The sequence below is a fragment of the Nilaparvata lugens genome, chromosome 8 (genome assembly GCF_014356525.2).
Source record: "Nilaparvata lugens isolate BPH chromosome 8, ASM1435652v1, whole genome shotgun sequence".
Lineage (NCBI taxonomy): Eukaryota > Metazoa > Arthropoda > Insecta > Hemiptera > Delphacidae > Nilaparvata > Nilaparvata lugens.
Genome location: NC_052511.1, coordinates 11,387,299 through 11,413,946, shown reverse-complemented (window position 1 = coordinate 11,413,946; position 26,648 = coordinate 11,387,299). Strand labels below are relative to the sequence as shown.

At 35.4% G+C, this 26,648-nt stretch overlaps 1 protein-coding gene across 4 annotated transcripts in view; it reads left to right on the top strand.

Annotated features, from left to right (window-relative positions):
- Nucleotides 1-26,648, top strand: part of LOC111057593 (homeobox protein abdominal-B) — a 162,795-nt gene that overhangs the window by 123,264 nt on the left and 12,883 nt on the right. For 3 of the 4 annotated variants that reach the window (XM_039433905.1, XM_039433906.1, XM_039433907.1), the window contains 2 exons: nucleotides 685-728; nucleotides 13,720-14,484. In XM_039433905.1, the coding sequence (XP_039289839.1) occupies nucleotides 13,761-14,484 (724 nt within the window). In that variant the 5' untranslated portion in view covers nucleotides 685-728; nucleotides 13,720-13,760. Of the gene's footprint in view, nucleotides 1-684; nucleotides 729-12,826; nucleotides 14,485-26,648 lie in introns of those variants that run through there. The other variant, XM_022345030.2, reaches the window with a different exon arrangement.

The following is a 26,648-nucleotide window of genomic DNA, read 5'->3' as shown; positions in this document are numbered from 1 at the left end:
CAGTACACTATGCGTGAAGCCACGACTAACGAATTCTCAGTCTATTGACTATGGTAAAAATATAAAAACCTAAATTACTTATGTTCTCGTTTCATACTGTTATCAAGCTTCTACAAATAGATCACAGTATCTGGATTCCACGACTTACTAGAAACTTGAATGTCAGGCTATAATTATTGTAAACTTGCAATTTCTCTTTTTCAAAAATGGAAGCTTTAGAGCATGAATATACTCCCAATTTTAGAAAAATCCCATTATTCTCTGAATAATGAGTGAGATATGAATTTGGCAAGCATAAACATTCATTCACACATAAATCATCGAAACATATTATTTATAAAAGTATTTCAAAGTATATCAATTTCTCACTTGAAGTAAAATCACACTAGAGAAGTATCACTAGACACTCTATTTTTCCTCATCATGCATGGTTGGAAAAAGAGGAGAATTTCAAGTTGAGTAAAATTTTCCACGAGTTAATTTTTCCTTAAATCTGGAATGTATTGAAAATATTCAGTATATCATTCAAGGCACAGCTTCTTGAAGGAATGTTTGAAAAATCTGAATTTTTTGATAGCTTTTAAGTACTGTGTAGGTCGATTTTATTCTATTCAATGAGCTCTTGCTCATCCATATTATATTTATATTTTGCTAATAAAATGTCATCATTTTGAATATTCACAGGCTTGCTTGTTTCTGTCCTACGAGCACACTGGCAAGTGTCACAGGTATGCAATATTCATTTCTATATGAATCTTTTAAAATATTAGTTCCATTTCTATCAATCTTTTAAAATATTAGTTTCATTTCTATCAATCTTTTAAAATTTTAGTTTCATTTCTATGTTTAATACTAGATTATTATTCATGGAGAAACATACATAATTAAACGATTGCCTCGAGAAGCAATTTTGAAACATTCCTACAGTTGAGAAAAATCTTGACGAGTAATGATTATAAATGATCATAATAAATCTGAATACTCAATCAACTATGAATTTAATATTCAAATCATATAGTGTTATGTGTTCCAAATATCAATTTAGGAGATCTTGACTACAAATATCATGAGTATCTAAAATACTGTAGTTCGAACGTTTTAGAGCCTCATTCATATTTAGAATTACAAGTATTTCTATTCTAATATAGCTAAGTTGGCTATGTCAACATATTTTAATCGTTCAATTCCATAACAAAACTCGAAAAGATCTCAAATAATGTTAATAAGATATATATGAATACTGTTATAGTTATTAATCACTCAAACTATTAGATGTGACTGTGATAGTATTTATACATTTATTTATTTTATTCATCAACAATCACACATAATAATATGGAATTATATCAAATTCATGCAAATTAATCATCTGCTTGAATTGTGTCTAATGTGTATCTTTTGCCTGTGGTACTAACTTGATTTTGGTTGTTAATGCATACTGTGTTTTTCAAAACAACTCTGATGCATGGATTACCTGTAAGCTTTCAATAATACTCCAAGAACTCAGCCATAATGTACGTTGTGGCTGGCGATAATTCGATTTCACAGCCAGCAAGCAACAAAGATAATTCAAGGGTATTACACTGTAACTAATCAGAGGATTACGTTTCCAGTTTTGGTTGCATCATACTCTGATGTCCTCATGTTGAACAGGTTCTCAGTAAATCATAAGCATGGGAGAAGACATCGCACTCACTTGTTGTTCAAGAGTTTTTAAACATTGATAATTGGCTTTTCAACTCCGAGATTTTACGTGAAAAATGTCAAGGTAACTCCGACTTGTTTGGATTACATTTGTGTGCGTCACCATAGATTTTTATGTTCATAATCTAGGAGAGCTCGAATTTAACCACCCTTCAAATTATGACGTTATTTCAACCACTAGGAATACAGTTGAATCATAGTTCAGTTCCATCACGGAAAAATTGAATAGTCTAACAATATTAATCTATCAATCATTCAAAGCAGAATATCTCACTCCATAAATACAATGATACTCGGTACACACTGATATAAGTATAAGTCATTAAAAACTGCTCCACAGGATACCCCACTTCATAAATACTCTGAAACTCTTACGATATACGTATAAATATCCAAAAATGCTTCAAATCAGTAAATTGATTAACAGTGAAACAAAATAACTGATAAATCGACAGTCATCAATTCTAAATAGAATCGACAGTCCTTGATTCAAAGTTGAGAAGCAACAGAATTTCAGTGAATTGGTTAACAGTAAAACAAAATAACTGATAAATCGACAGTCCTCGATTCTAAATAGAATCGACAGTCCTCGATTCAAAGTTGAGAAGCAACAGAATTTCAGTAAATTGGTTAACAGTAAAACAAAATAACTGATAAATCAAAAGTCCTCGATTGTAAATAGAATCGACAGTCCTCGATTCAAAGTTGAGAAGCAACATAATTTTTTGAATCATTGATATTGAAATGATATAGGATGCTTTCATTAGAGTTAAGAGGAGGGTAGCTCTTTTAATTGATCATGTGGATAAGCAGCTAAGTTGATATGAGACACATCTGAGAATATTCAACACAACATCACCAAAACTAACAGAAGGTTATTATTTGAAGCTTATCATCTACCTGAAACAAAATTATGTTCAATGCGAGTTAAACCTGGAAAAAATAAATTGATAGATCACTTTATAATCAGAGATTTTTCATTCAATCATTGAATAAGAATCTGGTGTGGCGCACTCACACAACTTTCCTTGCCGTTATGAAAATTGATCACCTGACGATAGTGTTCACGTGCATCTCAATTCTACTATTCCAAGATCTTAGCCAGCTGGTGACAAGACAATAACGCTGGAGACACGAAGTCTGCCATCTCTTCATGGTGAATGATTCAATAGAATCAACAGTAGCCAACATTTTGCAATTGAATCACATTTTCTCAAATTTTGAGATTATTTTCAATATTAGGTGAAAATGTTACTAAACATTAGTTGTAGAAATTCTCATGCTGAATCTTCTCCACTCAATTTTTTTTGTTTAAATTGTATCTGAAGCCTGATAACTGAGAATCTAGAATCAAACTTTGCATAGATGGGGCGGAGCTCCTAAAATTTTTACAGATATGGGACTTGTGGCAGTTGATAGAGCTTATCGATGACTATCCCAGGTATAACTTTAATCGAAATCATTGGAGCCGTTTTCGAGAAAATCGCAAAAAACCCTGTTTTGACAACATTTTTAACATTTTAGCCGCCATCTTGAATTGCATTTGATCGAAATTGTTCGTGTCGGATCCTTATATTGTAAGGACCTTAATTTCCAAATTTCAAGTCATTCCGTTGATTGGGAGATGAGATATCGTGTACATACACACACACACACACACTCACACACACACACACACACACCACACACACATACAGACCAATACCCAAAAACCAATTTTTTGGACTCAGGGGACCTTGAAACGTATAGAAATTTAGAAATTGGGATACCTTAATTTTTTCGAAAAGCAATACTTTCCTTACCTATGGTAATAGGGCAAGGAAAGTAAAATCATTGAAATCCTTAATTCAGTGATTTGAGTCTTGTATCCGCGTTTTGAGTTGTGTAGCTCCAACTAGGTATTACAAAGTCGAAAGCTAATGATACTACTTGACTTGTGTTTTGTGTATCAGGATATATGAGATGCATGATTTTAATGTCAACTTGAGTCCACTATAATGTTTGTATCATACTTGAGTGAAATCCTATTTGACCATAGAGTCTGAGAATCAACTCATAAATTTTGTACTGTATCTCGGCTACACAATTTCATCCGTGAATCAAGATACTTGGATACTAATTCTAATGATTTATCTCATTTGGATGGGATCTAACTGACCATGAGTTTGTCGGAGCTACTGAGTTCATTAACATTAATACTTCTATGACACAGGATAGCAGTAACTTAATTTTTCAAATATGACCAAGTCAAATTACAATTACAGGTCTCAAATGTCATGAAATCTAATTTATCGCAGCTACTGGAATTGCGTAGAAAATTTCTTACCTGAAAAAGGTCAACCATAGCCTGCGGATGGAATGGATTAGCCCACATTCGCAAGATATTATGTCCAGAGAGAAACAGGATATGTAATAAAGTCCATGAGATGGAACTCCCAATTTTACATGCTTCTGAATAAATTTAATAGCTTGAAGTGAGGTTGATACATTATGTGTAACGGTAAATGCACTTAACAAACATCGGTACAAATCCTCATGTTTGTAGGATGTTGGTAGAACTTGAAAATCTCAGAGCACATTGAAGAGTAATTTACATTTGCATTTCTACTTGTTGACCCTACAAATACTAAGTTTCCTTCTCAATTAAAAAAGATTAACCCAGCATGAAGGTGATTACACAAACATAGGATAATATACATAGTAGAATCAATGGATAGTCGAATGTTCAACTCGTTTAGTGCGCAATTTTTATTAAACAATTCTAGTAAACAGAATCCGTTCCCTATGTCTAGTACTAATAACTAATGTTTTCTCAAATCTCCATCTGAATCTTAGAAGCTCAATCCAGTGATAACAATAACAAACATAGGGAAGTATACTCATAGTAGAATAAATAGCCAAATAGATACAATTTGTATAATGTAATTTATTATACAATTCTTAAAAAGAATCCGTTCCCTATGTTACTCAATTAAATATTGCTTTTACTGATGATTTCTTAAATTTCAATCTAAGTTTTGGAAGCTCAATCCAGTGATAACAATAACAAACATAGGGTAGTATACATAGTACAGGGTGAGTTTTTAGTCCTGTTACCCTATTTCTAATACATGGTAATTTTTCCCTAATAAAGGGAAATTTTGTTTTGTTGCACAAAGTTGGTAGCCCCACTCACTCAGTATACACAAGGCAGTGCGAGTTTATTATACTTAAGCCGTGTAACATTTTGTGATGATTCCGGTCGTGTTATGAACAGAATGTCTTTTACCATAGAACAACGGGTTTTCATTCTGGAACAATATTTTGCTACGAAATTGGACCCATATAGCCGGACCCATATTCTTTGAACAAACTGTAAATGGTGAAGTGTACAGGAATATTGTGCGTCAATTTGTGACTCTACTGCAACATCAAGAAAGATATTGCTGGTTTCAACAAGACGGCGCTACCTGTCACACATCTCGAGAAACCATGGATTTTCTGCAAGAGTTCTTTGATGATCGAATAATTAACAAGGGTTTATGGCCTCCAAGGTCTCCAGACCTCACATCCCCTGATTACTTTTTGTGGGGATACATTGAGTCTGAGGCCTTCAAAAACAATCCTCACAATATTGATGAACTGAAAGCCAATATTACAGACTTAATCACGAATATTTCCAATATAACTCTGAAAAAGGTTTCTGCTAATATGGTGAAAAGAGTCCGAGCGTGTATAACCTCAATGGGTGGACATTTTGAGCATATGGTGTAATATAATTTATTATTAATTATTAATTAATAATTTTTTTATTAATACCCAATTTTCCGTTTATAAATTACATCAAAAATTGGGTAACAGGACTAAAAAATCACCTTGTAGAATGAATAGTAAAATACGTTCAATTTGTATAATCTGATCAGTAATCAATTCATAGAGAGATTGATTCTATGTTTGAGGAAGTTTTAGGGAAGTCTATTCCCTATGACTTGTATTAATGTTTTCTCAATAATTTCTTTTTTGTTTCAATATATCTTAGAATAACCAATGGGTGATGAAAATTGAAGAATTTAGATCCACAGTCTATGAAAAACGTTTGCTCTTTGCAGTTTCTGGAATATACTGCGTACTAACCACGTTGAGAGAGTCCGGATCTCATAATTCGTCCTATGATTTACTATTAAGTTTATTTCTTAGTTCTTGAATAATTTGACGGATTGTCAAATCTTGATTTTGATCCCATTCTTAGTTCTCAAATAATTTGATGGATTGTCAAATCTTGTTCTTGATCCCACTTCTGACACCATAAAGAAATGCTTCGATACTTGAGAGCCATAGAAACAAAACTGGGCTTTATTTATCTTGGATACAGAAACGTATTCAACATGTATCAATATGATAAACTAAATTAAGTGCCAGCTGTCACTACAGATTCCAAAATGGATTCCACTGTCCAGAAAAGAGTTGTTTCATTCTTCTCTCAAACATCTTGAGATTTATTCATGAGAACAATATTATGAAGGGGTAACTTAGCTGCATTTCTCATCATAATACTCATTCATTCACTCTAAACATTCACATACTCTAATGAGGATGCTCCATATTCATATCCGCTAATAAATAACAATCTTATGATTTGAATAGGAATAAGGATCAAGGAGGTTGTCCCAAAAGATTTTTTGTGGGATTTAATTTTCTAAATGTGAGCAGAGAAGGATAAGGAGAAACATATGACAAACACAAGGAGCTGTCATCATCAGACAATGACAGAAGTATATCTTGAATGAGCCCAGTCTACCGTGAAATTCATCTCACCACCGTATTAAAAGTGATAAATTACTGAAAAAATACAACAGACGAGAAATGCCCTATGCATCCCCATTTTATAAAGTAGATAAGAACACCCCTATGGAAGTATCACCCCTAATGGCATGGCTTCGGTAGAGGGTTGAAACCAAAGGGATGGAATCTCCCTATTTACATAGGCCCCTCCCTTACATATCTGAGGGTGGCTCAGTATAAATATGCTTACTAAGGTCACAGCAAGGTAATGAATAAATAATGCATTGAATCAGGGATTTTTTTCTGATATTTGTGTGTGAGGTAGAGTGAATAATAGGGTTCATGCTATTTTTTCTATTTATTATTAGTCAATGACTATTTCCACTGAGTATATTCATAGAGGAAAGATAGCATGAGAAACCTCTTACATTATTCAACTCTTCTTAATATGCTATCTCTTCTCTATGGTATCATCTATAAGACTCTGGCAGTGAAACTTTGATATAAGTTCTCCCACTCCAATATATTCTCTCACTTTAATCATGTAACACTCATTTTTTACCTGGGATATTAGATCAGATAAATGTAAAATATCTAATTTTTAACTTGAACAACTAATCTATGAACAAATTTCCCCGTTTCCCACTTAATTATAGGAGTCCCGAAATAAATGGCACAATAATTATTTCAGGGATTTCATTTGATTTCAATTGAGAGCTGACGTTTTACAGAAGAGATTTCATACATGAACCTGAAAGCTAATTTAAGGTTTTGGCAGTTGAGGTTTTTAAGAGATGCCACCCAAGAAGAGAACAGTATTTATTTCGTATGGATCCCAAATCACAACCCATTCAAAATAATTTCCTCAGCTCTTTTCTTACCAACCAGTCACAATCTTTCGCTTTTTGTTTTATATCTTCTCCCTTTCTCTCTTAGTTCCCCCCTTGAAGGAGCCACATTAAAATTGTTAATTCTTTCTTTTCTCGCTTCCCAATTATCAATTACTCCTCTCATTCAAGGCTTTCTGTGGTCAATCACTTCTTTTGATTCTCCCACTTCCACGATTTCCTCTATTGTGTTCATATTTCTTGTTTTCTCCCATAGTGTGAACATATTTTTAATAATTATTTTTTCTTTCCTTTTATCGATCTCAATACACCCCTATAGTTTCATCTATTATCACTCTATTAATCATTCATCCGTCCACTTTTACTTACCAGTTATATAATTTTACATGTTTCTATAAATTCTTCTTCCATATTCTTGTCTCTTTCATTCTTACATCTTCCCCCATTACTTTATTCCATTCCAACTTTTTCCTTCTCAGCTCTCATTGAGAACTGTTCCTCCATACTACGCTCCATCAAATATTCTTCTACTATCCTCAAGATGGAGGTTTAAGAAGATAGATAACATGTTACTGTTTGATTAATGACAAATTGACAAATCCTCATATCCCTTTTACAGGCTGTCAGTGAATTAAAAATAATAATAGTAATACTTATAATAATAATCCCCCTTCACTCTCGTCTCTTCTATAACCCTTCTTGTTCTCATCTTCCGTTCCTCCTCTCTTCTCTCCTTCTCCTCATTCCTCTTCCTCTCTCTTCCTCCTCTATCTTTCTACTCTCAACTTCTCCATTCTCCTTCTATTCTCTCTTTCTTCCCACTTCTTTTCCCATCTCTTACTCCTCCTCACTCCTCCCCCTCTCTCTTCTTCCCTACTTCTCCTCTCTTCTCCTCCACGTTCCTTTTCCACCACATTTTTCGAAACATATTCTCCGTGGCACTTTTTCTCCTCTTCCCTTCTTCTCATTCTCCTCCTTCTCTCTCATCCTCCCACTCTCTCTTCCACCTCTCTGCTTCTTCCCAATTCTTCTCCTATCTCCTCCTTCTCTCTCCTTTTCCTCTCTTTCCCACCACGTTCATTCTCCATCACGTTTTTCGAAACATATTTTCCGTGGCACTTTTTCTCCTCTTCCCTTCTTCTCATTTCTCCACCTTCTCTCTCATCCTCCTACTCTCTCTTCCACCTCTCTGCTTCTTCCCAATTCTTCTCCTATCTCCTCCTTCTCTCTCCTTCTTCCCTCTTTCCCACCACGTTCCTTCTCCACCACATTTTTCGAAACATATTCTTCATGGCACTTTTTCTCCTCTTCCCTTCTTCTCATTTCTCCTCCTTCTTTCTCATCCTCCTACTCTCTCTTCCACCCCTCTGCTTCTTCCCAATTCTTCTCCTCTCTCCTCCTTCTCTCTCTTCCTCTCTCCTCTCTTCTTCCTATATATTGTATATATTTTTTTCTGAATTTGATTTGTTTAATCTAGTAACTATTTAGCGTTGTATTGGAGGGTTGAGCGTAAGAGAGGGCCGGCTGCGCCCTAACTCCGCCCTCCTAGGTAAAAATGAAGGCAGCTATCCTATTCTATTCTATTCTCCTCTCTTTCCCACCATGTTCATTCTGCAACACATTTTTCGAAACATATTCTCCATGGCACTTTTTCTCCTCTTCCCTTCTTCTCATTTCTCCTCCTTCTCTCTCATCCTCCTACTCTCTCTTCCACCTCTCTGCTTCTTCCCAATTCTTCTCCTTCTCTCTTATCCTCCTACTCTCTCTTCCACTTCTCTGCTTCTTCTCAATTCTCCTCCTTCTCTCTCTTTCTCCTCTCTTTCCCACCACGTTCATTCTCCACCACATTTTTCGAAACATATTCTCCGTGGCACTTTTTCTCCTCTTTCCTTCTTCTCATTTCTCCTCCTTTTCTCTCATCCTCCTACTCTCTCTTCCACCTCTCTGCTTCTTCCCAATTCTTCTCCTTTCTCATCCTTCTCTCTCTTCCTTTCTTTCCCACCACGTTCCTTCTCCACCACATTTTTCGAAACATATTCCCCATTTATCTGGCAAAGTAGCGTAGTGCAGCATAGCATCACTGATCACTGCTCAGCATAGCCCCCGGCTGCTTAATTATAGCACACCACTCGGTATCCGGGACAGTCTAACGGGAAAATCATTAACTCAAATTACAGTCAAGTGAGAGGGAACGAGTGGAGTGGTTCGGGAGAAGGGAGGATGGAAGAACTAAACTTCTCATTCTGACCGAACCTAATCGCTGGAACAACTGAAGTAAGCGGCCAGCCTCACAGTCCTCCAGCTCCAGCATGCTTCAACTAGTTGACCCTGACTCTTGGCTTGTGCAAATTGTCTGCAGTTGGCCAATATTGTCTGGAGAAAGTAGACTCAAATTTGAAAGTCATATTTTTGAATTTGATTCCCTAAACATGGTTCTACGATCTGTCTTGTGTTGGCTATACCCAGTTTTATTTCATAAAAAAAGGCCAAGACATCGTCAAAAACTACAGATTTCATTGGAAGTTAGAAACCCCATTTTCCAATGTTAGAAGTATTGTTAGAAAGTTAGAAATACCCATTTTTCCTACAGGTTATATTAGGGTTTATCATCCACCAACTTGATAGATGCGAGTAAGTGCTTCATAGTGATTACTATTCAACGAAAATCCTAAATTGTAAGGTTTCAGCTGTTTTCACCTGGTTTCAGCTGTTCACCATTGTCAATCTCTTTTAAACTCTGTTCATCTCCGGTTAAACAACCGAGACTGGTCTGTTTAAAATTCAATATAATCTGTGGTTTTTGAAAATTCCTTAGTGCTTCATAGTGAGATTGAATCTTAAATTCACATATTTCAGCTAGAAGTAAATTGATGTTATTAAATAAAAAGACTAGTGAATTATCAAAAACCACAGATTTTATTGAAATTCAGAAACACCGGTTTCGGCTGTTACACCATTGTCAATCTCTGTTGAACTCTGTTCATCTCCGGTGAAACAACCGAAACTGGTCTTTCTAAAATTCAATATAATCTGTGGTTTTTGACAATTCCTTAGTCTTTTAATTTAATATGAATGATAATTACCACAATATCAACTCCGCAACTACACAAAAAGTGAATGTTATATTGTGATATCCATATCGTGAATGGAATTGAATAGGAGAAGGAGTGAGAGGAGAGGATGAGAGGAGGAAAATGTGGAAGAAGAGAGGAGGTGTGAGCTTGTGATAGATATCTATATTAGATTAGAACACTTGAAATTGATTGCAATAGTTTTTTTAACGGTTTCAAGTCATTAACACCCACAAGAAAAACAGAGGAAGTGATTGAAAAGGAGGATGCTGTAATAGAAGTACAAAAACTGAATGGAAGAAGAGGTGGTCAATTAAGAGTATACAATTGAGTATAACTATACAATAAGAGAGAATTGAATGGTGATCGATTAAGAGTATACAATTGAAATAGAACGTATTTGTCATTTTCTGTATAGTGCTGGTGATATTGAGGGACATATTTGTTAGAAGAGCTTGTTAATTAACTCACAGACTGATCTATCCATTTTTGAAATGCTTTTCAACTTGGATTTCTTCGTGGAATTCAAAAATGAGTAATCGATTCATTGGAGAATGAGAAGCTCATTGAAAAATGGGAACTTCATTGGGAGATCATTAATAAAAATAAGGCTGGTTTCCCTTCAGAGTATGGTATCTTGAGTAGGGAAAAATCTATAGAAAATCACTCTTGAACCCAGTAGACTCAAGGGGATCACATGAAATTTGTCGTTCAGTATAGTTTAATTCACGGACTCCTGTTTCACTGTGGAACGTAGTTCAATATAAAGAACACCCTTCCAAGTATAGTATTCATAGTATAACATATAGATGGATCCCCCAATATCAGTGAACGTATGCAGTACAGTGAGAATATTATTCTAACAGTTCTAATGGTTTCCATTCATACTTGCTCGGCCGAGCTGCTCGAGAATAGTCCCATTGGAACATATGGAGATTATATTTCCACTGTACCAGAGATGTATGGTATTATATGAGAATCCAGTTGATTATTGCAAGTATTGCTAGGCGGTGGACTGTTATCACAAGAGCACAACGTGATTCAACAGCATCTCTATGAAGAGGAGCTCTAGTTCTCTGAATTCTGTAATCTGAATCGAATTAGTTATAGATTCACCAACTTGAAATGAAATCCAACTGAATTTCCAATCTAATTCTACATTCAACCCAGTTCGTGAACATCCATTACAGACTATGAAAGTAATTCTTATTGTCTGAATTCTTTAATCGGAATAAGTTCAGTTATAGATCCACCAACTTGACTAACATCAAACTGAATTTCCAATCTAATTCTACATTCAACCAAGTTCATGAAAATCCATTACAGACTATAAAATAAATTCTTATTGTCTGTATTCTTCAATCTGAATCAATTCAGTTACAGGCCTGAATTCTTCAATCTGAATCAGTTAAGTTATAGATCCACCAACTTCACTAACATCCAAATGAATTTCCAATCAAATTCCCCATTCAACCCAGTTCATGAACATTCATTACAGACTATGAAAGTAATTCTTATTGTCTGAATTCTTTAATTTTTATCAGTTCAGTTGTAGATTCACCAACTTGACTAACATTCAACTGAATTTCCAATCTAATTCTACATTCAACCCAGTTCATAAAAATCTATTACAGACTATAAAAGTAATTCTTATTGTCTGTATTCTTCAATCTGAATCAGTTCAGTTATAGGCCAGAATTCTTTTATTTGAATCAGTACAGTTATAGATACATCAACATGACTAACATCAAACTGAATTTCTAATCTAATTCTACATTTAACCCAGTTCATGAAAATCCATTACAGACTATGAGAGTAATCCTTATTGTCTGAATTCTTTAAACTGAATCAGTTCAGTTACAAGCCTGAATTCTTTAATCTGAGTCAGTTCAGTTATAGATCTTTACTAACATCCAACTGAATTTCCAATCTAATTCTACATTCATCCCAGTTCATGAACATGCATTTTAGACAATGAGGAGAAATACTTCTGGTCTGAATTTTTTAATCTGAATCAGTTCAGTTACACACCTGAATTCTTTAATCTGAATCAATTCAGTTACAGGCCTGAATTCTTTAATCTGATTCAGTTCAGTTATAGATCCACCAACTTGACTAACATCCAACAGAATTTCCAATCTAATTCTCCAATCAAGTTCTCGAGCTCAAAAAAATTTGCACTACACTCGAAGTATCCTGAGTTGGAACGAGTTTCGTTGTAGGGCTGATAAGAGGACGTGACGGGAAGTCAGGAGGCTGGCAGAGAGGAGAGAGGACAGGTTTGGAGTGAGCATCTCCGCCAGATTCTGCAATTTGTAAGCGCTGCACGGCGATGGGTAGGAGGGTTGCGAAGGAGCAACAAAGATGGGGATAGAGACGCGTGTAGTTCGCGCATCGTCCGCTAGATAGAGCGCAGGTGTGAGGCGCTGTGGTTCGTCTCTGAAAGAGAACAGTCTGTACACGACGCTCAGTAGGCAAGCAACGACGGTGTCAGGCGTCGCGTCAACTAAGCTCGTGAATTTCGACTTCGCGAATCTTACGAAACACGAAAATCTACCAAAACAACAACCGCTCCTTGAAATATTTGTGATAGTGCAGTTGAGATAGCTGGAACTTGGAGAAACTGATTTTTTGTCGTACATTGTGAAACTTGATCTTTTGTGCTAGCACAACAATAACTTAACCCTTGCCGGGTCGGGTCTGATTGTTTTCTTTTTTACTCAGAAACTCTTGAACAACAGTGAGTGACTTTCGAAAGTGTCACTGATTTATTAGGGGTGGTGTCCACACTCTAGCAGCCTTGACCCGAATCGAGGGCGAGGACGAGGAAGGTTGAGGTTTATGCCAGGTCATAAAACTACCTAAAGGCATCAGTGGTGTAAGCACCTCGTAAAAATTAGTCGTTTTATAGTGGTGCAAGTTATGAGTACACAGGTTAGGTTAGGTGAGGGCATGGATGAGATTGATCGCTAATAGACGTTGTGTTTGTTTTTTGTTTGTTACACGTGATCTTCAACTGGACATTCTCAACCTGGGATTTTGTGCACTGGAAACTGTTCCTGTTTTGTGAACTGATGATCTTTGTGGTGTACTGAATACACTTGGACCTGTGATAAACTGTACGTACATATGATTTTGTACTGAACAACAAACATTGTGTGGTTGTGTTGTGTTGTGTTCTACTGGGCCCGGACACCGCTCAACAATTATCATCATCGGCGACCTTGTTGACACGGGGGCCGACGGCACGTCGACCAACGCCGTGTACGATGTGCAAAATGGCGGCGACGTGGCACTGGGTGGTCACTGTGTCGGATCCAACAACGGATCCACAGCCTGCACGAACGGATCTGCCGCCGGGTTGACGTGGTGGGCCATGATGAACGGAGGGGGCTCCATCTACGAGGAGAGTCCGCCGCCTCCCGTGCCGCCTCCACCGCCTCCACTAACCGCCATCACACCGACCACCATCAAAACATCTCCCTCATCAACACCGGCCACAACCTCCTCCACAGCCCCAGCGTCACCAACCTCGGTGACTAGCAGTGCGGGTCCGTTACACGTGCCCGTCAAACGTCTCCTCTATGGCGACTGCACGGGGGCGGAATCCGGTGTGATCCGGCACTCCCACACGCAGCCCTGGAGCTACAGTCCGGTGGAGTCCCACCACCCGGGTACCGCCTCCGCGTTCGACCAGTACAACAACTCCTATGTCAACCTGCCGCCTCCAGACTCAACCCCCCGTGACCGCAAACCACCATCCTCCAGCCTCTCCTTCTGGTCACCAACCACAGTCGGTGACTACCCAAAGTACTCGAATGCAGCATCGGCAGAGTCCCCGGTCACCTGCCAGTCCTTCTCGACTAACACCTGGACCGGGTACACTCCTCCCTACCCGGCCGCCTCCAGGCATCACATAGTGGACTCCCATCACCACCACCCTCACCACCAGCCGGTGTCCTACCTGAGCCCGAACGATGACCGGAGGGTGGCTGCCTCCATGGTCGCCGAGACGGGCTTCCCGCACGATGGCTATCCGCTACGGAACTACCCGGCGCCTCCCGATGCGGTCGGATCCACGCCCTACCCTCCTCCACCAGGTAAATAACACTCACTTACTTCAAATGTTCATTCAAAAATACATCATACAATTCAATTAATATGCTCATCTAACTCATGCGATAATTTTTGGCTTGAAACTTCCTGTTTGAAAAATATGTTCTTTGTAAATATAACCTCTCAATAGGCTTCCTAGGCACATCATATTTTCCAACTTTGTGATCATACAATTCAATTAATATGTTCATCTAACTCCTATGCAATAATTTTTTGCTTGAAACTTACTATTTGAAAAATATGTTCTTTGTAAACATAACCTCTCAATAGGCTTCCTAGGCACGTTATATTCTCCAACTTTGTAAGCATTCTTAAGTGTGTGTTTGCACAGTGAGAACTCAAATGAGCTGAATAGTATCATGTGGTTATTGAATCTCAAAATGAATCGCTCTATAGCAAACGAGTCTTTAAATTGATGTGATCCTGTTGAAGCTGCGTGAGATTCAGTTGAAACTTGTACTGTGCAAACGGTCCTCAGTGTTTTATTAATTTATTAATCTATTTATTTACAAAAAATACATACATACAGGTATGGGAACAACAGGCATCATAGCCCAAAACTGTTCCCGAGTGTATGTGTTAACTACATACAAAACAACGTCTGTTAACTACAAAACAATGCCTAGTAATTTCAAAGATATTATAATAGTATAATATCAAATCCACTACAGCTCAATTGCGGTTAGTGCTAGGTCTATTTTTAAGTGAATATTACTAGGTTCTATGTGTATTTATGATTTGAATGAGGATAACAAACTTAGTAGCTCCTTATAAAACAACGCTGAAGAAGTTTTATGTCCAACATAACCTCAATGTTGATTATGTGATTGATAATTTATTGAAAAATTCAATCGTTTATTTTTCAATATACACTCACTCGAGTTGACAATCGTAGAGAAAATTTTTAGTAGTTTACATGTGAAAATCATTACTCTTGAACTGTCTGTGTAGGCCTAAAACAGTATGGAAGACAAGTTTGGTTCTCATTCTATCAAGATCTGTAAAAAGTACTGTTTCAATACAAACACTATACTACAAAACTTGTAAAATATTCAATAATTTATCAGCCAATATTTAAATATGTGTCTCTTATGACAGTCTCTATCGCTTACTGAAAAAGTAGGCCTATTTCAGCGTTGGAATATCCACCACAAGACAGCTAGGAGCATCTTGTCTAACTTGAGTTTATGGAGGCCTCTGATGAACCAAAATGTATTACTACAATGTTCTTGGTTCATCCATTAACTAATAATTTTGTAGTACTGTATCATTGAGATAACACCTACATTTGACATCTAATGCAACTGGTTTTCAAGTTACATTTTACACGGAAGATGAGAAAAAGCTACCTTCATCTTAGAAGTAACAATATTACAATAACTATTGTTCATCCTTCTTTAAAATTATTCAATGATCATATTATCCCACATGTGAATAGAGTGAGAAAGTAGTTTGTAGATGATACGAAGCTCCAGATTTGGATATGAAATAAAGAGTGAATGTGTCTATCATAATAGAGCCTAAGAACTCAAGCAGAACAGAGTTGAAGCGTAAAGTAGACCCTGTAACGTCTTGTATTCGGTGTTATAAGGTTGCAGGACAATTATTCTAATTCGTTCATAAAAAATTAATTTCTTTCTTAACATCACAGCAGAATTATTTTCTCAGTGAGCTTTGTTTTGAACCATATTCGATGAGTTGTAGTAGATGTTACAAGTATAAAGGACAAAAGTATAAAGTTATAAGGTTGCAGGACAATTATTCTAATTCGTTCATAAAATATTAATTTCTTTCTCAACATCACAGCAGAATTATTTTTTCAGTGAGATTTGTTTTGAACCATATTCGATGAGTTGTAGTAGATGTTACAAGTATAATGGACCCGAGAACAGCTAGTGAGGAATGAGTGATTCAGCTCCTTTCGACGACAGATTATTGATTTTTACATTCAGAAAGCCCCGCATGACTCAATTCTTCTCCCCATGTGTCTGTCTTCCATTTTTTGTGTAGTAAGTCCTACTTGGCTTACTATTATTCCTTATATTCATCCATAAATACAATTATAATGTCTATCTTTATGTAATGAAACGAAGGCACATAATTATAGATTGCTGGATTATATTTTGGACAATCAGCTGCATGCCTTATCTCTTTGCATGACGGATTTCTTCAAATTGTTTCATTTCAGTGCCTGAATAATTATTGTATGTGGTCATTATTTCCTACTGATAATGCAGTCAAGACAATGTGGGTGATACTTGAAAGCAGTATCATGACACTCAGAAACGTGTGAGTCACTGGAAAATATTTCAATTATTGTGAAAGTAAAATTTTGTATTCTAAGAAGAACACTAAGCTACATTCATTCAAAATATTATTGTAATGGGTGAGCTGATTCAGATACTATATTCTAAATTCAGATTCATGATGTAGGTACTCAATTTTAAAACAATTATGTTGAAGAGATTCACGAATTGTGAAAGTGAAATTTTGTATTTTAAGAAGAACACTGAACTACATTCATTTAAAAGTATTGTAGTGGGTGAGCTGATTCAGATACTATATTCTGAATTCAAAGTCATATATTCAATCATGAAACAATTATGTGGAAGAGATTCACGAATAATAAATAACTTCTTGAACTATCATGAGAATAGACGCTGAACTTCATAAAATCCATTGCAACGAGAATTGAAAATTTCTATCAAACTTGAAACTTATGAACCCAAAATCCAAGAATCAAGTAAAATTTTGTGTTCCAGATTTCTCATATATTTATTAATTTATACAGAATGATTCTAGGATTTCTCTATACACTTTTCATCAAGTAAAATGTTGCGTTCCAGATTTCTTATATATTTATTAATACAAAATGGTTCTAGGATTTTTCTATACACTTTTCATTGTATCTAGAATTAACACGTAGTTTATTAATATATGTTTGGTTGGAGACAATGGTCAAATTTTTATTATGTTTTTCTTACTACATAGCATAATATATTGCATCACTCCACCTTATCATTTATTATTTATTACTATTATACAAAATGTCGCAAATTTGATAACTTTTGATCTGTCTGAATAACAGAAGAGATCAAGCTCCTGATATAGATGCTTTGTGCTAAAAATATTCAAGTATTCAGTCACAATAATTCATACAATGCGGTAATGATTGTGATGCATTACAGAATAGAGAAGAAAAGTTGAACAAGAATGTAAACAAACCGAATACTGAGCCAGACTGTAAATCTTTGACCTGTTAATTTAGTGGGCAATAAAAATTTTATGACTCACTAATATTTCAGGAAACAATGCAAACGTCTACTAACGGTTCATTATACAGAACCACGCTTGACCTAAGCACATTTTAAGGTGTATCAATGTAAATCAAAGAATGAATTTGAAAAATTAAAACAATTAAATTGAGTTGAGTTATTAACAATTCGTTTGATCCAGTCTGAGAGAGAGATTGAATTTACGAACAAAAAGGTCAGATGCTCTAACACAGCTGTCTCTTGATGAACAAGCGGCTCATAAAATAATATTTAGATATCCTCAATTTGCATTTGTTTGTTCAGAATTGAGTCAAATTGTTCATAATAGCCATTGAACACTTTTAAAGTGTTTTCCCACCAAATTTAGTGGATTAGAGAGGAATCTTCACCCCAACTAAACGATCTCCAACAGAAACCAGTTAGCTTGCTGCGGTGGGGTAGGAATGTCCTCACCCCTCTCAGAAAACATTTCTACCCTGCCTATCAACCCTCGCATATCGAAGGGGAAGAACCGAGAAGGGATTTCAGCCTCTGATCATGAATAAGAAATATTCCAATAAAATAATGTGCATTGTTTTTGCAATTGAGTTAGTATCTCAAATTTGTTTATTTTGAGGTAATCAATTTTTCTTAACTCAAATGATTTCAGCTCCCATCATTGATATAGAACCTCACAGTATAATCTATGATTCAATAAGTATTTTCCTATTCATCACATTAGAATTGAGCCTATACAAGTAGACGATTTAAAAAGACTGTGAGTATAGAGTACTATTTTATTATTTCTACCTTCTATTGTAATAACTTCAATAATAATTAAGTATCAAGTTTCAACTCATACAAGTTTCTACTTGTGGAACGATTATTCTTAAAATCAACCTCTATTTATTTGAGCTATTTTTCTAACGAATTCAACTCTTTCAACTAGATTCAGTTTAGATGCTGTTCTAAACCGATTGAGTATGAAGTTTCAACTCATACAAGTTTCTACTTGAAAACGATTATTTCTAAAATCAACCTCTATTTATTTGAGCTATTCCACAAACGAATTCAACTCTAACTAGATCCAGTTTAGATGCTGTTCTGAACCGAATAATTCAAATCAAAAACCTCATATTAATTGATTATGATTTCTTTGAGAAAGATCATGTTGAGAGATTTCTAGGAACGAAGTAAAAAGGTTTACTTGAAGAACAATAATTTTAAAATGAACCTGTATTCTTTGAGTAACTTTTCTAACGATTCAACTCTTTCAACTAGATTCAGTGATGCTGTTAAACCCACCAATTAGAATCAAATACCTCTTATTAATTGATTATGAGAAAAACTTTGTTGAGAGATTTCTTAAGAAACGAAGTAAAAAGGTTAATGCCCATCAATGCTTGAAAATAAGGATTTCCGTAAATTGAGACCTCAAAACAGTCCTTTGATGTTATCCTAGTCGACCGGCAAAGTCCAACATTTAATGTGACGTTTTTATCAACTGAGGATGTTGGAATGATTCAAGATTCCCAGAACTGGTTTTCCTCTGATTTGAACCGCAATCTGGAGAGTAGCAGTTATGTCTTTACTCTTGAATCTCAACTGTTGACCAGAATACATGTAGACAAACTCCTAAGTGATGCTTAATATGCTAATGCATGAAAGTAGTGGACCACCTTTCAGGCCTACAAAGTAATTTTGCCAAAGACAAGATAATTTTGATAGTCTTCTAAGATAAGTTGTTTCTGAGATTTCGTTCCTTGAATGAGTGTTCAAAAAACCAAATTGACTATAATACTACAGAATAAGGACATTGGAGAGCAGAAATATCAAGAGAAATGAATTGGACAACACATTTATCATTGAAATCCCGTTTTGAGAGATTCGGGAAGAACTCCTAGTAGGTCTATATCACTACATTGAAAAGTTTTCCTAAAACTGGTATGATATGGATAAAATAGCATTTTATGAATATTATGAATACTTTTTGAATAAAATGTTTCTTTATTCCTATTTTGAAGGAAGTTTTTAACCTTCTTTTTCAGTGCATAGTTTTCCTCCTGAAATACCCACTTCTTTCTCGAAATAAATATGATTCAGGGGAAAATTATAAATTGAAAAGGCAAAAAGATGAACAGAGAAATATTAAAATTGTAATGAATCGGTTGACATTTATTTGTCCTCTATCAATATCTCTGAGACAAAAAAATCAGAGCACACATTGTTTTGGTGACAACTTTAATATTGTCAAACTATGACTTTTTTCTGTTTCATATATGTCATCATTGTGGTTTTGACATATTGATTCCATAGTTATTCATAAATATCACATTCTTGCAAGATTATCCCAAACGACCTTCTGTAATTGATTTATATTACAATAATTGATTTAAATGAAATCTTTCATTTTTCATGCATCATTTGGCATGATGTAATAACTTTGGAAATTTCAACATCCACTTAATGATAGTCATACCATGTGTGGACTTACAGTGCAACACTATTTATTTATTTATTAATTTATTCAACTTCCAACGGTACAACACCAATTTTACATAAAAAAGAGAAAGAGATACCAGCAAAAAATATATATAAATAATGTACACCTCAGAAAAATGCAGAAAAATAACATAGAAGAAGAGATACAAGCAAAAAATATATAGATAAATAATATACAATAATACGAAAACATCTATGTGGATGATTTGAATAACAAAAACTGAGAAAACATAGTTAACATAAATTATTGACCGAGCGAAGTGAGGTCTAAGATTCAAGTCGACGGTTTGGCATTTCTCTTAATGTTTAAATGTTTATATGTTGCGCATTTACGGCGAAACGCGGTAATAGAATTTCATGAAATTTGACAGGTATGTTCCTTTTTTAATTGCGCGTCGACGTATATACACGGTTTTTGGAAATTTTGCATTTCAAGGATAATATTAAAGGAAAAAGGAGCCTCTTTCATACGCCAATATAAGAGTAAAAATCAGACTTTAGAATTATTCATCATAAATCAGCTGACAAGTGACAGATGTGTGGAGAAGCCAGTCTATTGCTGTATTTCCATAGGGTCCAAAGTTTCAATCAGATACTTGTGGATGAGAATACTGCGTGAGGTCTACTTTTCACAGAACTACTAGTATATATTCATCATACATCAATTAAGGCTTCTTAGATCTTCTATAGATGAATGAATTCAATTAAAAATAGATAGATAACTGATAACAGATCAATGTAAATCAATAATAGTCAATATTCAATCTTCTTCTAAAATCATCTCCACACAGTGAATATATTTGCGAAACAACATAATTATTCAAAAATGACTCATCGAATTTCATCAGAAACTGAATGAGCCCAATTCAATGTTCCAGATGTTCTTTCACTAACATGAGCTCTTTGGAGCTGAATCATCTCGTTTACTTTGAACTATACAATATTCATTGTACAGCTGATATGATATACATTGTATTATTTTCAATTTATTAAAACACACAGAGCAAGACAAAACAAAATAATGACAAAGAATTGCAAAACAAATAAAATACAATAGAATGTTACAAATATAAAAAACCATGGGCTTTGTGGTTGGGTGTGTTGGAGAAGAGAAAAAAAGATACTAAAAAAAGAAGATTAATTTGATAAATTATAATAATAATAATAATATCGAGTGACCTGGCTGGTTCAGGTCTGGTGTCAGAGTTTTCAGGTCGCAACTGATCAATTTCAGGGCCTCTGACATGACCTAACGACTGCTTCTTAGGCAGCCGGGACCGACGGCTTAACGTGTCCATCCGGAACGATTTGATAAATTGTAAAAATAAAACATAAATTATCCCTCTATTTTCTCATTTTTGGGAATTCTCTCGGAAATATCTAGTTATTTCTCTCATATTTTCTGAGAATATTTTCCTCTCAAGAATATCCTTTCTGTTCCTTATATTTGAATATTTCCTAGAACCAAAATCTGATTCTTCCTAAATAAATATCAATCACCTAATTATGAACTTCGAAGAAAATCCAAAGTAGCCTATCTCGATAACTGGTTTTTCACACAGCTAACAGCGGTGAGCTGTCTGTGGATGTCACGACATTTTTACTGCTTGTTTGGCACTTGGCCAATGAGCGGTGGTCATAAAGCATGTGACCAAGTAGCTTGCAGTCATCAGGCCGGCCTAAACCATCAAATAGACCCATTTCAAATTTTTAAAAATAGTACAACCGAACGGGAGCTGTTACACAACGGTTTTCAGAATTCGGTGTTATATGCCGGGGAGGAAGAGAGACGCATGTGGGTGAGTGTGCGTGTTAGTGTCACTCGTACGCACTCTTCTTTCTCTTTTGATCGATTTCACTCTCTCACAATCATGATCTTCTTTCTCTCTCGCTCTCCTTGTCTCGGAATCTACAACCTTTCTCATCCCTTCTTTATCGAACCTGAGGGCAGTACATCTCTAAAACCGATAGCACTCCTACGTCTTTCTCTTTTGATCGATTTCACTCTCTCACAATCGTAATCTCCTTTCTCTCTCACTCTCCTTGTCTCGGAATATACAACCGTCCTCACCCTATCTTTGTCGAACCTAAGGGCGGTATATCTAAAACTGATAGCACTCCTATGTCTTTCTCTTTTGATCGATTTCACTCTCTCACAATCGTGATCTCCTCTCTCTCTTTGAGGGTTGAGTGTAAGAGAGGGCCGGCTGCGCCCTAACTCCGCCCTCCTAGGTAAAAATAAAGGCAGCTATTCTATTCTCTCGCTCTCCTTGTCCCGGAATATACAACTTTCCTCACCCTATCTTTGTCGAACCTAAGGGCGGTATATCTAAAACCGATAGCTCTCCTACCTCTTTCTCTTTTGATCGATTTCACTCTCTCACATTCTCCTTTCTCTCTCGCTCTCCTTGTCTCGGAATCTACAACCTTCCTCATCTTATCTTTGTCGAACCAGGGCGACGATATATCTCTAAAACCGATACTCTTTCACGTTTCGCATTATGATACGCTCTCTATCACTCCTCTCCTTTCCGCTATAACTCTCTTCTGCTGTCACTCTCTAAATTTAGGATAGTATTGTATGCCGATTGCCGACTGCACTACTTCAAGTTTACCGTCCTGTTTCGAACTCTACCCTCATATCCTCTCTCTTTTCTGTATCTACTTTCTCACTCTTTTACCTTGTGATTTGTATCTTGATCACTTTTCCTATCTCTCTCACGGAATTCCACCTCTCCTTTTTCCACATTTTGTCCTACTTTGTTGTTTCTCTCCAACATAACCTCTCTCTTGTTGATTCATCACACTCTCTCTCTCTCTCTTTTCCTCTTTCACATCTTCCCCCTCTACCTTACTGTTCCTTCTTTACATATATTGAAAGATGTTCCTTTCCGCAAGTATTATGATAATTGTAAAAGAGTAATATTTACACTCTATCTGTCAATATCTGACTCTTCTCTCATAATTTCATCCTCTCAACATTTTATCTCTCTCATTCTCCACTTTTACTTCTACAAATTCATTGGTGGATAATATTCATGTTTCTCGAGTAAAGAGAAGTTGAGTTCAAATACAAAAAACTCAACGAAACAAATACTCATTATAAACTACCCAGACAGAGGCAAAAATAGATCTCTATAAATAATTTTTGAATAATTTCCATAGGAATTGGAATTCCGATACTTATTAAAACTCACTCAACAACAAACAGCCACTATATTGCATAAATTTCATACAGAAACATATTCCTTCCACACTTTGTAATGCTCATGACTGTTCACTTTATTTAAATCTTTCATAATAAATCCTATAATAATTCTTGATTACATATTTTAGGAGCAGTTACGGCTTTAAGCATTGGCTTCAACTTCCAAGTCACTTTTTTATTTTCATTGACTATGGAATGTGAACTATAATTTCTATAGTTTACTTTTACTATAGTCAAAGTTATCATAAAAAAACTCCACTTATATGGGCTACTTTTGTACACATTAATAAAAACAATATGAAAACTTGAAGTACCTCAATCAATTAATTAATTTTTATTAATTTTCAAAGTTATCACTATACTTTTCTTCATTATTCATTGTATTCCAAACTTATATTATTTGCGGAAAACGTTTCATACTCTGTGCAAAGTTAGTTGAAAAGTTGACATTTCTCACAAGGCAAACCAAATCTAAATTCCAGTCAGAAAAGCAGGTCACATGTGTTGACTCTTCAAATTCCTTCTTAGCATCGCATCACTCAAAACTCATTTCCCCAACTGCAGTCTGCAAACTATGGAATTCAAGTATTCTGAAGCATCATTCTTCAACCTTATCACTGAACATTCTTTTTGCTCTTTCATACCATTGACAATTTTCCTTGCTCTACTCTTGGTGAGTTGGTACACAGAGTTGAGCGAACAATTAAAAACTGCTTTTGCAAATATTGTATTAAGATTCTGTTTTGATTTCTCAATTATTATTCGAATGTACATTCTCTACAGAATTCACTCAATTTTTAAAAAAAATTCTCCATTGGCTCTTCAAAACAAAAAATATACAAAAAAAACACGAAACGTTCAGCAAAAAAAAAACCATTCACCTGCAAGGAAAATCCTGTGCGCAGGTGAGAGTTGCTAATACAATCCAATACAATTCATTAAGAACTTACAAAAGATGAAATAAGGGAGTACAGTCGAACCTCTGTATAACGAAGTCGATTATCCCGAGAAAAAATTCGCTGCAGAGAGGTATTCGTTATTGAGAGGTTCTGTCAAGAAAACTGCCACGATCCTATGGATCTTATAATATCGTATCACGGCGGTAAATAAATGAATATGGTACATAAAACATATCAACGCGAATGTAGGTAGGGTACCTATTAGGCCAATATTAATATGGAGATTTGAAAATTCATGCTGTTTGAAATGAACATGTTTTTTTGAATATTATTCTATAGAATGTAATAAGTCAGTAAACTCACCAATGTATTTCCAGAAAGCTTGATTTGTTCTATTAGTGGAATTTAATCAAGTACATACTCAGTAGCAATATTTTTCAACTCTTTACACTACTATTGGATGGAACGCAAAATACGGTTATTTTGTCAATAACTTCACTATAAATATCAACTTTCCAATTTTTTAATGTTTCATATTTGAAAAAGTGAGTAATTTTCAGTTCAATTTTGCATTTGAATAAAAAATCATGTTCGGTAAACGACTCACATCTATTCAAACAGTCAGACATGTCTGGTACACTATTTTTCAGTTTTAATCCTTGCCTGATAATTTTGAAAGCCTCTAGAACTTCTTGATCTGACGGATTCTTATCCTCAGGTTCGTCACAGCTATCATCATCATAGTCAGTTCAAAGAATTGAAATGTGTGACAAAAGCAAGAATGGAGAAGTCCAGTCGTTCACCTGCCTGGTCTACAATAATGACAAGTTCTTGGAATTCAATTTCCAGTTACTTGCATTCAATTTCCGACATGATTGTGTTTCACCCTCTATTAACTGTCTACCACCCTATCTTCTTCCTACCTGAATTGCCATTATTTTTAGTCTATTGACCTTTCTGCTGAAACTAAACAATTCCTTGAAAATAACCGTCTGCTTCCAATACACACTACACTTTGTATGTTGAAGTCAAGAGAAAACTTTGTTGTTGAGAGGTCCGAAATTCTTTAGATAGAGGTAAATAAGCAGCCAAAACTCAAAAATGTCATGGGACCAGGTAAAAATTCGTTGTGTAGAGGATTTCGTTAAGTGGAGTTTCGTTATAGAGAGGTTCGACTATATAATATAATGGAAGAAGATAATGAATAAGTGGTATAAGGGGCAAAGAAAGAGAGAAAGAGAGATAGCAAACATACTATTGAAACAAATAATAATTATACATTGGATAATATTATTCATTATTATAATTATAATTTCATTATAATCTCCAGATTTCAGTGAGAGAATATTCGTTGTAGTTCAATCTAGAGTTTGAAGACTTTTTGTTACTCCTTATAATTGATTTTTGGTATTCCTTAAAATGAATCGGCTTGTCATTTCTTCTTAAGGTGCGAACAGAACGGGTAAGTCGCGGTGAAGATCGATGCCACAAAACAAGTTTGCGATGATGAAAACATTTGGGCCCTGTTGCACGAAAGCCTGTTAGATTTTAATCGTGATTAATTCCACGAGAAACAACCAGAGAAGGCTTTGATTGGTTTTTGTTTCAAAACTGAAATTAATCACGATTAAAATTTAACAGGCTTTTGTGCAACGGTGCCTTGGCGTCATTGATATGGATATATTAATACAGTTTTGTCAAGTCGAATTAAATAAATAATTTATAGATATGGAAGAACGCTAGCATAGCCACCAATACATGTATTCACACCTCTAATGTATTAGAGGTGGCTATGACGCTAGCGAGCCGAAATATATTTATATTGATCTAATCGTTCTGTTTGTACCTCAAGACAACTTAAAAATGTTTAATTTCTCTGGGTGGTGAATCGAAATGATAATATCTATTACGAAAATTTTGTTGATTCTGAGGAACTTTTCCTGATTTCTAAAGGCTTGAATAATTCAAAGTCACCAACTATTAATGACGTTATTAATATCATACTTTCTCTGATAACATGTAAACTCCTGTGATGAGACAAATCCAGACACTGACAAATCCTGTTAACCTGCGAATTTCAGGTTTTTCTTATCAGATCTAACTGTTCACTAAACTTTTTTATCTGTGTTCACATATTATTTGCAACAGACTTAATTTGTATTCAGACAACTTAGTTGGAGCCTTGCAACAATGTGCCTCACCTCAGACTATATAGCAAGGAAACTCGTCGTTTTGTCGTTTTCAAGGTCACTCACTGCACAGTCAACACGTGAAATATCGCCAGA